At 47.6% G+C, this 12,499-nt stretch overlaps 1 protein-coding gene across 2 annotated transcripts in view; it reads right to left on the bottom strand.

The window, feature by feature from the left end:
• TFCP2L1 (transcription factor CP2 like 1) overlaps nucleotides 1-12,499 on the bottom strand; it is a 62,328-nt gene that overhangs the window by 24,531 nt on the left and 25,298 nt on the right. For both annotated transcript variants that reach the window (XM_082465910.1, XM_082465911.1), the window contains 3 exons: nucleotides 2,249-2,325; nucleotides 1,594-1,699; nucleotides 804-910 (listed from right to left, as the gene is read on the bottom strand). In XM_082465910.1, coding sequence (XP_082322036.1) covers nucleotides 804-910; nucleotides 1,594-1,699; nucleotides 2,249-2,325 — 290 coding nt within the window. The remainder of the gene's footprint in view (nucleotides 1-803; nucleotides 911-1,593; nucleotides 1,700-2,248; nucleotides 2,326-12,499) is intronic.

The raw sequence follows: 12,499 nt of genomic DNA, 5'->3' as shown, positions 1-12,499 counted from the left end.
CACAGCTTAGTCCCTAAGGGCCTGGTGTCCAGGTTACTCAGGCCAGGCCAGAAGCTGGGACCACTTCTTTATTTCTCGTTAGTGCCTGTTACACAGAAGGCCCTTGACGTATACTTCTTGCTATAACACTGTGATCATGTCATAATACAATACATCTTACTGTAATAGTAAACGATAACATTATTATAATTCTTTTAAAATGCAATTCAAGTATTATAATTATGCAAGGCAAAAAGATCGCTCACTTTTACTGAGCGATTACTATGAACCAGGCCTTGTGGTCATGGCTCTATTTTCACTCTCTAATTTATAAGACAGGTGGGAAAACCAAGAGGCTCAAAAAGGGACACACAGTAAGAGAGCCAGGGGCAAACCCGGAAGCACAGGGCCCCAGCTGGGCCCTTGGCCTCCTTTATCTGCTGTGGTGTTTAACACAAGGCCAGGTTCACAACCAGGTGCTTGAGAATTAAATAATTAATTTAATAATAGAAACAATAGAAACAATTATGAAAAAAATTTTCACTTCAAATTATTTATGCTAGGCCATACTTATTTGGCAAAAAGCTTACATATTGATAAGCAAAACCCACACAGGATGCTACAACATCCCACGTCCTTTTCCCAGCCCCAGGGACCAACTAGCCCTGTGACTCTGAGCCACACTCACCCACCCTTTCAGTCTCCTTTCCTGCAGCAGAGGGCAGGAGCCCATCAGGGCCCCCCGGACGGATGGTTTCGAGAAACGACCCAATGGACCCCAGAGCTCCGGCTTCCCCACTGAGGGCAAGCTCCCTCCCGCTCACCTGAATGAAAGCAGACGCTCTCTTCGAAGGGTCCCACAAAAACTCAACTGCATTCAGCTGGGTCGGGCTGGCCCTGGGGTCCAAGATACCAACAGACAGTGGAATATCTGTGCACATACACACACAAAAGTGCAATCGTCAGCCACTCCCAAATATTTCGGGAAGGATTCTCATTACAGGTCCAAATTCCTTACACAATTCGAAATGCCAGAAGTTCTGAAAACTAGGTTTTGCGTAACTCACTTGGCAGAATCCTGACTTGACGCCTTTACCCCATTGTGTAGAGTCATTCTGTTTTGCTGCAGGAACATTGCTCTGCTTGATTGCCTGTTGGCGGTGTGACCCGAAGCTATGGGTCTACACACCTTACTGTCATTCCAACTTCTGAATTCTAAAACCCATCTGGCCCCAAGGGTTGTGGATAAAAGACCGTGGACCACCGCCTGAGCCCCCAGTTCCATTTCCACTGCCCCTCTCTGTGAGGCCCACCCTGCCCTTCATCACTCATCATGATCCTTTAAGGCAGGATCTTTCTGCAAAGCCTTCCCTGCTTCTCGCTCCCTGACGGCAGGTCCTCAAATCCCACGTGCCACCCCATCCCAGCCCCCGCAAAAGGTGAACTCCCGAGGGCAGGCCTGGTGGCACGGTCACCTCCACCAGCTCCTATGGGGTTTTACACAAGGCAAAAGTGCGCCAAGATGCCCTGGACAGGCCTGGGTCCAGATGGCACCCAGGAAGGCCCCCCAAGTGCCTGGAGCTCCGTCGGCCTCTCCTGGCCCGGGAGACTCACCGATGTCCAGGATGCGGTCCCCGGGCCGGCTCCACCGCCAGCCCTCCAGCTGCTGGTGTTCTGTGTACTGCAGCCGCCGGTCGTGGAACAGCACGCGGATGGTGCTCTGGGCGGGGGGAGGGGGAGGGGTGGCAGTAAGGGGCAGCTGAGCGCGGGTCCTGAGAGGGACCCACAGGGAACCTGCCCTCGACCCTCCCCAAGCCAGACAAGCCTCCCGCTCTCCAAGGCCTGGAGCAGCCTGGAGGCTTCCTCCCCGCCCCCCTCCCCGAGCCCCAGCAATACGAATGACGGCACGAACACGAGTGCTGCCCTTCTCTCCAGGGTTGCTAAGCGCTCTGCACACGTGGGTCATCTACAAACCCCTCTGCGCAGACGAGTAAACTGAAGCTCAGAAAAGGCTGGCAAGAGGCAAAGCCAGGCTGGAAGCCGAGCCTGTCCGACCCAGCGCCCGGTCCATCAGCCCACGTCCCTCTGGCTCTCAGTGCTGCCGGCCCACCCGAGGCCCCTATAGACACCACACTCCGGGGACCAGGAGCCCACCTCTGGCCCTGGAGCTTTCCCCAAACCTCCCAGGCACTCCCGCTGCAAGCCCAGGTGCTGGGACCGCGACAGCGCACCCTCAGGAGCCCAGGAAGGGCACAGCCGGCAGCCTCACCTTCACGTATTTTGTGTTCAGATCCTGAAAATCTCCCAGCTTCCGATTCTCCAGCAGTCGGATTTCATAAGACTGACCTGGAGGGGGGATAACAGTACATTTTCCGTTTCTGTCTTCAAATTTGGGACACCCCCAGCTAGAGGTCTTCTCAACACCCTCAGGGCCCACCCAGGCCTCACGGCCCCGGGGACCAAAGCAGAGAACAAAGGCCACAGACAGCTCAGATCACGCTCTGGACTGGACACCCCAGTTTGTCCATGCGGCCTGGAGGGGGGCCTGGGGCTCCCAGGGTAACGCGCGTGACCCCTGGAGAGAGACAGCACCTCTACAATGTTCAAAGACATAGAATCCAAAACAATACAGTTAGCGTTAAATTTACAGAACACAGCTTCGTATTTCTTTTTTCTTTTGGCCTCACCACGGCTTGCAGAACTTCCCTGACCAGGGATTGAACCCGTGCCCTCTGCAGTGGAAGCGCAGAGCCTTAACCACTGGACTACCAGGGAAGTCCACGACTTCATATTTCTTTATGAAGAACACCCCCTATACACTCGGATGGAGAACACAGATACTTAAATCTACATTAAATAACTGACCGGACCCTTCCTGAGAGCAGGTTTAAAGGAACGAATAAAAGCCTGTTAAACATTGTCTCTAATTGCAGAATGAAATGCATTTTCTCAAGTTAAAAGAATTTCATGTATTTGAAAGGGTGTGGGGATTCTATTTGGGGACATGTAACCAGCACAAGCCGGTGAAAGAATGTAAATGGAGAAAAGATCCATCCATAAGAACAACCCCAAACTTTAAAGTATCTGCAAATAATCTGAAGAAAACTACACATATTTTATTGGAAAATAAAATATAGATTGAAAAAATAGGATATGCCACATTCCTAGAGGGGAAGACCACCTAGCAAATGATGTCAGCTTTTTCCAAATTAAGTAAATTCAACCACAACTCTAAAACAGCTTAGCATACATCAGAGCTTCATAAAGGATGCTTTACAAATAAGAGAGAGCAAATGATCTCATAATTGTTCTTGGTAAATCTAATCAAAATTTGTTTAAAAAAATTTTTAAATAATGATACACTCACAAGAAGTTACAAAAATAGTACAGAAAGGTCCTGAGTATCAACCCCAGCTTCCCCCAGTGGTGGCATCTGACGTCACTATGGTACATTATCGAAACTGACCATGGCACAGTACAATTAACTAAACTCCAGCCAGACCTCATGCAGATTTCCCTGGGTTTTGCAGGTTTAATCCAAGTTACCACTGGATTAAAAAACTAATTTCCTAAGGTTTTGTTTTAAGGTGAATGGCGACTCAACAGGGAAGGACTTTCTGAACCCAAAATCAATGAGGGAAAGAGAAATCTGATCAAGATACAGATACAGACGTAGATATATATACATCTATATCTTAAATGCAAACAGCAAACTAGGAGCAGCACAAACCCAGTGGTTAACAGCTTTAATATATCTAGAAAAGCAATGATTAGAAAAATATTAAAACAAAACAAACAAACAAGAAAAACAAAACAAAAAAAAGAAAAATATTAAGACTCCCTGGAGTGGGTTAAATTGTAGTCCCCCAAAAGATATGTCCATACCCTTATCTCCAGAACCTGTGAATGTTACCTTCTATTTGGAAAGAGTCTTTGCAGATGAAATTTAAGTTAAGGATCTTGAGACGAGGAATGATCCTGGTTTGTCCTGGAGGTCCCTACATCCAATGACAAGTGTCCTTATAAGAGGACACACAGAGGAAAGAGGAGGCAAGGTGACCACAGGAGCAGAGATGGGATTGATGCAGCCACAAGCCAAGGAATGCCTGGAGCCACCCAAAGCCGGAAGACGCAAAGAATGGATTCTCCGCTAAAGTCCCCACAGGGACCACAGCCCTGGAGGATTTCTGACTTCTGGTCTCCAGAACTGTGAGAGAATAAACTTCTGCTTTGTGTTAAGCCAACGTGTTTGCAGTCCATTTGTTAAAGCAACCCCAGGAAACTAATATACTCAGTCCCCCAGTGAATAACAGAGCAGGCAGAGACTATGAAATTCAGTCATTCATTCCAAGTATTTGCTGAGCACACAACCACACGCCAAACACCGTGCAATCCTGGGGACACGGTGCCGCGGGCGTGGACATGATGCTGGCTGGCTCAGAGGTGCCCACTCGGTGAAGCTCCCTTCTCAGGAAGGTGGGACCCGTCCATCCGGCTTTCGCCAGCCCAGCTGCCAGGACGAGTGAAAACCAGAAAGACACACCAGGCCCCGGCACCACTCAGGTCGCCCTGCTGGGCATGTTCCGTCAGAAGGAAAAGGCATGGACCCCAAACTCTTGGCCTGCTCACGTGCCAGCTCCTAAGGGTCTCGCTGACCTGAATCGACACTGGTACCTTTCTGAAAAAGCCAGATTTTTCACACACGTTTCCGGGCTCCGGAGCCAACACTCCCTTGATAGCGACAGGCAGTGGAGCCTCACACACCCTAAACTGGTTTTTCCAGTGTCCTCCACCTCCCCCAGGAAGAATGCAGCCGGCTCTGGCATGAGGCCCAAGGCCCAGATGGTCATTACCGTGGGTTTACGGGCGCCCCAGGGCCCCACGAACACTGACCCCAGGCTCCGCGGGGCAAGCTCAGCTCAGGCCCGGCAGGCGACACCTCCCGTTCCGCGCAGAGCGGTCCCCGGACGTGAGCATCACAGGTGGCCGCTCAGGGATCAGAGCTACTAACGGGGCTACAGGCCCGGGGTCCCGGCCTCCTCCACCAGCAGCACAGACCTGCCCCCCTGCTTCCCCACCACATCTCCCTTCCTCACGGAACCCCCCCAGCCACTCTGCACCCCCCTGCTCAGGCCTCAGACAGACGCCCGGCCTCCCTCCCCATCCGGGCTGCCAAGGCGCCGACACACGTCCCCAGCCCCCTCCCAGCCAGCACAGCAGCAGCGTCCCCAGTGACACACGGGCTGATGAGCAAGGTCAGGGTGGCTGAATTGACCCGGGGGACACGGACATCTCTCTGCTTGGCCGGCATCACCTCAGGGCATGGGTGGGAGCCGAGGAAAGTGGGCTCTGTCAAGGCACAGGGCTGTGTCTGTTTTGGTCACCACTGTACTGTTTGACGCAGGAGGGACTCGATGCTCTGTGCTAGAACTACAGGGCTGGCAAAAGCAAGACAGCCTCCCGCCCTCAAAGGGTTGGCGATCTTCTGGGGTATCTCAAACAGACCGGCATAAGGCGAACCCTAGAGATGATCATACTGAGTGAAGTAAGTCAGACAGAGAAAGACAAATACCATATGATATCACTCATATGTGGAATCTAAAAAAAGGACACAAATGAACTTATTTACAAGACAGAATAGACCCACAGACACAGAAAACAAACTTATGGTTACCAAAGGGGAAAGGTGGGGAGGGATAAATTAGGAGTTTGGGATTAACATATACACGCTATACATAAAACAGATAACCAGTGAGGACCTACTTTATAGCACAGGGAACTCTACTCAGTATTCTGTGATAACCTATAAGGGAAAAGAATCTGAATAAGAACAGATATACGTATATGTATAACTGAATCACTTTGCTGTACACCTGAAACTAACACATTGTAAATCAACTGTATGCCAATATAAAAGAAAAATTAAATTTAAAAATTTTTAGAAAAGAAAAAAATTAAGAAACAACAGAGATCCAAAGGGGGAGGTGGGGAGAAAGGGTCTGAATAAGAAAATAATACTTGGCGATAAACTTTGAAGAGTGGGCAGGATTTCTACGGTTGAGGGAAGAATGAATGAGAAAGTAACCCCAAGCAAAATTGTAGTCGGGAGGTGGCCCTGAGAGACGTGCCTTTAGGGAACACCTAACAGCTTCCATTCACTGGGTGCTTAGACAGCAGCAAAGTCTGCCCAGGTATTAACTCACCTGAATCAACAGTGCAGTTTAGATTATGAGCCCCACCTGATGGAAGGAAGCAGAGGCTCAGAGAGGTTACCTGACTTGAGCAAGCTCACACAGCTAGTCAGTGACAGAGCCAGGAGCAGAAACTTGGCCCCAGCCAACCTGTTGTGTGTTGTCTGCAGGGCAGAAGCCTCTCTCTCAACTTCGCCTTTCTGGAAGGCATCTGGTTCCATTCTGTTTGCTGGTTAAAGTCTGCCCCCAGCATCTGGTGGCATATAAAGTGCCCCATGAGCCCCATCCCCAGTCAAGATGGTATTTTTTTCTCCTTCCTTCTCCCCTTTAGGACTAGAAATAAAGGGGATTCTTAGGATGACCAACTCGACTTGTTCCCTGACCCTGGATAAAGCACGTTGACTCCATTTCCTTGTCTGTAAAATCCTCTGTTTCCTACACCCTAAACAATAATCCAGAAGGACAGCAAGAGGGAGGAGATATGGGGATATATGTATGTGTATAGCTGATTCACTCTGTTATAAAGCAGAAACTAACACACCATTGTAAAGCAATTGTACTCCAATAAAGATGTTAAAAAAACAAACAAACATGACTTTAAAAATTTGAAATAAAATGAAAAGACTTTAAACTTCTGGAAAAAAAAAAAATAATCCAGAAGGATAAATAAATCACTACAGAAAATGACAGTAAAGCCTGTTCTAATTTCAGAATTGTGAAATGTGGAACAAGGAAAAAATGTTGGTCTTAGAATCAAGGGAATAGGATAATAAATAAGTAAACAATCACTTAGTTGTCATCTAGCTCTGTGTCGGGACATTGCTAAGCCCTCGCGAGCATTATTTCATTCAGCCCTCTCAACAATCTTAGGAGGAAAACCCATTATTGCTCCCATTTTATAGATGAGGAAATTAAGATCCAGAGATGTTAAGTATCTTGTGGAAGATCAAACCCAGCTCTGCTGGACTCCGAAGACTGGTCACTTAGCCGAGCTACTCCGCACGGTGTCTGGTGGCTTCAAAAGTTCCCTTCTGGTTCTAATATTCAAGGAATCCGTCTGTTATATTTCTCCTGAATTTCTTGATATTTGTTTTACTTCATGACCCTGTTCCATCCGCCTAAACCCTCCCCTTTCTTTTAAGGCTCAAATTCCTAATGCCCAGGACCTCAGTTCTCTGAACCAAGATGGGCCTTAGAAATCTGATGTATATGTGACCATTCTGTAGCGTATCATTTCCTCATGATAAACGAGCCTCCCTGAAACACATGTTCCTATTCCCTTTAAAATACTCTGTATAGGGACTTCCCTGGAGGTCCAGTGGTTAAGGCACCACGCTTCCACTTCAGGGGGCACAGGTTCAATCCCTGGTGGGGGAACCATGATCCCGCCTGCCGCAAGGCACGGCCAAAACATAGAAAATAAAATAAAATAAAAAAGAGAACAAGGGGATATATGTATATGTACAGCTGATTCACTTTGTTATAAAGCAGGAACTAACACACCACTGTAAAGCAATTACACGCCAATAAAGATGTTAAAAAAATAATAAAATAAAATACTTTGTATAGCACAGGAAACTATATTTAATATCTTGTGATAAACCATTATGAAAAAGAATGTATATATATTTATATGTGTGCATAACTGAATCACTTTGCTGTACAGCAGAAATTAACACAACACTGTAAATCAACTAGACTTCAATAAAATAATTTTTAAAGTAATAATATAAAATATCCTGAACATATTATAAGGTGACAATAGCTAAAACCATGACATTTTTGGTATGAGGACAAATAGAACAATGTAAAAGAGCCCAGAAACAAACCTTTAGATTCTAGCAAACTTGATCTATATAGCAGTGCTTTAAAAAAAAAGACAGACTTTTTAAGAGTGTGAGATAACCGGTTATCCATATGGAAAAATAAATCCATACCTCACATCACACATAATAAGTTAATTCTAGGTGGATGAAAACCATAAAATAAAAGCAAAACCTTAACGTTTCTAAAGAAAATATGAGACTACTTTATGATCATGGGGTAGGAAAGGATTTCTTAAACTAGAAACAAATACACAAAAGAAAAATTATGTCCTTTATAAAATATAAGAAAATCTGTGTTAAAATTTATATCGAGAAACTTCTGAAAATACCAGGGGTGCTGTTAATATTTACACAGTCCCTATCAGTGGGAAATGATCTAGCAAACTGGGGCATATGGTCACCCTATGGAAACAGAAGAAGGTCAACAAACACATGGAAAGATGTGCCGGACGGTACAAGAAAACAGGATACTGTAAAGTAAAATAAGATACAATCTAACATCTGTCCGAGGGGCAAAAATTTCAGCTTGACAGTAGCAAGTGTGGATGAGGCTGTGAAGAATGGGCTCTAGGGCACTGCTGATGGAAGCGTTACGCTGATATAACCATTGGGACCATAGTTTGCCTCCCCCCCCACCACCCACAAAAAAAGGAGTTAGGCTAAAGACACACAAGCCCCCTGTCAAGCACATCAATTCTAGAGGCACATCCTAAGGAAGTACTTGCTATGCACTGGGAGACTTAGATAAAAATTGCCCGCTGTGGCATCGCTCATTGCAGTGAGCAATTGTCACCAACCTATATCCAGCCACAGGAGAAAGACACATTAATTCTATTATGGGACTTAGAACGGAATAGCACACAGCACTTGAAATGAGCCCTCCAGAGGCATGGATCAACATGGAGAAATCTCAGAAACATACTACTAAACAAAAAAAGGGGCTCAGTGATGTCTATGAGACCACTTATATAAAGTCTGGAGACAGGGAAAACAATACTGGTCGCTTTTACGGCGAAGTATGCAAACAGGAGTAAAAACTTAAGCGTGCGCAGAGGGACCACCAACTTCACAACGATGGTTTTGCTCCTGGGAGGAAAGGCAACAGGATTAGAAAGAGGTAAAATCAGAAGCAAATTTGGCAAGGTTGCAAACACCACATTGGGCACGTGAATATTTGTTCTCTTATTCTCTAGAGCATTCAGTCGATTTGAAATTAAAATACAGTTGACCCAGGCTTCCCTGGTGGTGCAGTAGTTAAGAATCCGCCTGCCAATGCAGGGGACACGGGTTCGAGCCCTGGTCCGGGAAGATCCCACATGCCACGGAGCAACTAAGCCCGTGCGCCACAACTACTGAGCCTGTGCTCTAGAGCCCGCAAGCCGCAACTACTGAGCCCGAGCCCCACAACTACTGAAGCCCATGCTCCGCTACAAGAGAAGCCACCGCAATGAGAAGCCTGTGCACTGCAACGAAGATCCAACACAGCCAAAAATAAATAAATTAAAAAGAAAAAAAACACAGTTGACCCTAGAACAACGTGGGGGTCAGGGGCGTGGACCCTCGGGGCAGATCTGCCGTTCCTCTGCATCCCTGGGCTCCACCAACCTCGGACTGTGTAGTACTGTAGTATTTGCTATTGAAAAGAATCCAGTCTTGTGTATAAGTGGACCCGCGCAGTCCAAGTCCAAGTTGTTCAAGGGTCAACTAGTATTTCTCTGGCATGAAAAATAATTCAATGGAGGAAGAACTCTTGGAGCTGGTTGTCATTCTGCACTGCATTCTGGTTGTGTGTTTCCAACTCCGCAGCCCTGCCTTAGAGGGAGGATCTCTTGGGCTCCATGGCTGAGCAATCACTGCACACCAGCTGCCCCCCACCCCCTCTGTGCCAGTGACACGCTGGGCGCAGGACAGCCGGAGACAGTAGCAGGGGTTGCATTCACCATATGCATTCACACACCATCCCCACCATTTTGCCACTGAAATTAAAAACCACCCGCAGTGTAACGAGCCTATTTTTTTTTTAATTTTATTGAAATAAATGTTGTGTTACTTTCTGCTGTACAGCAAAGTGATTCCGTTATACATATATATATATATTCTTTTTCATATTTTTTTCCATTATGGTTTATCACAGGATATTGAATATAGTTCCCTGTGCTCTACAGTAGGACCTTGCTGTTTACCCATCCTATATATAAGTTTGTATCTGCTAATCCCAAACTCCCAATCCATCCCTCCCTCACCCCCCTCCCCCTTAGCAACCACAAGTCTGTTCTCTACATCTGTGAGTCTGTTTCACAGATAAGTTCAATTGTGTCGTATTTTAGATTCCACACATAAGTGATACCATATGATATTTGTCCGTCTCTGACTTACTTCACTTTGCATGATCATCTCTAGGTCCAACCAGGTTGCTGCAAATGTGAACCTATTTTATTTAATCAACTCACTTCAACTTAATTTTTTCAAGTGCGTGTCACGTCTGCATATTGAAAATCATAATCATATACCATAATTAAATAAAGTCATGGTAAACATTACACAGCTATGCAGCTGCCAGCGTTCTACAGACCCGTACAATTACCGTGGGGATCTCATTAGCACCCAGGTTTGGAGCCCAGACTCCCCTCTGGGCCCACGACTTTGTAATGGGTAAATGGCTCCAAAAATGTGGACAGTATTGGTGGTTAACGCAGCGGGCTGATGTAAGTTTGAAGACACACCCAGCACACAGTGGCGCACAGGAGGTCCCTGGCTCAGAGGCTCCCCTGCGATGAGGCCATCAACAGCACGGCAGGGGAGCCCTACTGCTGGTGTGGCCTTCCCGAAGCCTTGACAGAGCCCTTAAGGCTCTGGGTTTCCTCCAGTGATCCTGCCCGGCACCCCACCGGCCCCGGAGCTGTTAAAGGCCTCTTAAAGGCCGGCAGGCGTGAGCCCCAGGGCCAGCGTTTAGTTTAGCCCGGCCCAGAGGAGCCAAGGTGACAGGGAGTGGCGGTGCTGGAGGAGAGGTGGTCACAGGCTCCACGCCCACCGGCGGAGGCCAGCAGAGCTCGGTGACCCCCTCCCACTTGAGGGCTCCAGCTTTAGCCTGCGGGGAGGGGTGTGGGCCCCTCAGCTGGATGGAGGCTCGGTGGGGAGCCCGGGTCACCACCGGGAAGAGCGGCTTAGACTTTATCCAAAGGGCCCTGACGCCACTCAAAGGGGGACGAAAGCTTCCCTCTTGCCCAACCTCCCACCCCCCCACCCCCCGTTGACCTTCCTGCTTCCACCCCACGCAGGGAGGAGCAGAATGGGGGAAGAGGGCAAGGAAAACACGGGAAAAGAAGAGAAAACTCTTTCAGCGAGGTTTTAAAGAAAATACACAAGTGCAGCTCTCTACGTGGCCCCCGGCACAGGCAGGGGTTCAGCAAACCGAGCTTCCCCCCACTTCCCTCGCGTAACCCACAATAACCAATGTCTTCCAGCCCAGGCATCGGCAAACCTTCTCCAAGAAGGGCCGGGCAGTAACTATTTTCAGCCATGTGGGTCATAAGACCTGTCACAACGCCCAGCTTAGTCACTGAACAAGGAAGCAGCCACAGACAGCACATGAATGAATGGGCATGGCTGGGCTCCAATCAAACTTTTTATGGACACTGGAAGTTGAATTTTCACATAATTTTCACTCTTCCTGCTGACCTCTTCCTCCCTCCCAACTTCTCTCAGCGCTTTGCAACTTCGCCCCCCAGCTTTCTTGCCTGATGGCTAAGTCAGAGCTCTCAGAAGCCAGCTACCAGTTTACCTGAACTAGATTTGCACACACACACACACACACACACACACAAACACACACACACACCCATAGCCCCTTGGACAGTACTGACATGTTTTAGGTTTTTAACTGATGGCTGCAGAATCTGACATTGAATTCCCTAAAGCAAATAACAGAGCTGGAACTAGTCAGCCAAACCAAGAAGAACATGCAAAGATGTTTAACCTCTTTAGTGGTCAAAGACAGGCCAAATGAAAATAACGCGGACTTCCCTGGTGGCGCAGTGGCTAAGAATCCGCCTGCTGATGCAGGGGACACAGGTTCGAGCCCTGGTCCGGGAAGATCCCACATGCCGCGGAGCAACTAAGCCCATGCGCCACAACTACTGAGCCTGCGCTCTAGAGCTCGCAAGCCACAACTACTGAGCCCACGTGCCACAACTACTGAAGCCCACGCGCCTAGAGCCCGTGCTCCACAACAAGAGAAGCCACCACAATGAGAAGCCCTCACATTGCAACGAAGAGTAGCCCCCACTCACCACAACTAGAGAAAGCCCATGCGCAGCAATGAAGACCCAAAGCAGCCAAAAATAAATAAATAAAGTAAATAAATTTATTTTTTTTTTAAAAAGAAAATAATGCAATGGCAGTTTCATTTATCAGACTGGCCAACGTTTAACAGATTGCTAACGTCCCTCAAGGACAAAATGTGGGGAAATGGGCTTTCACATGTCAGAGGTGGGAGATGGGATG

This window comes from Balaenoptera physalus (assembly GCF_965194825.1).
Source record: "Balaenoptera physalus genome assembly, chromosome: 6".
Lineage (NCBI taxonomy): Eukaryota > Metazoa > Chordata > Mammalia > Artiodactyla > Balaenopteridae > Balaenoptera > Balaenoptera physalus.
This window is presented reverse-complemented; position numbering and strand designations above follow the sequence as displayed.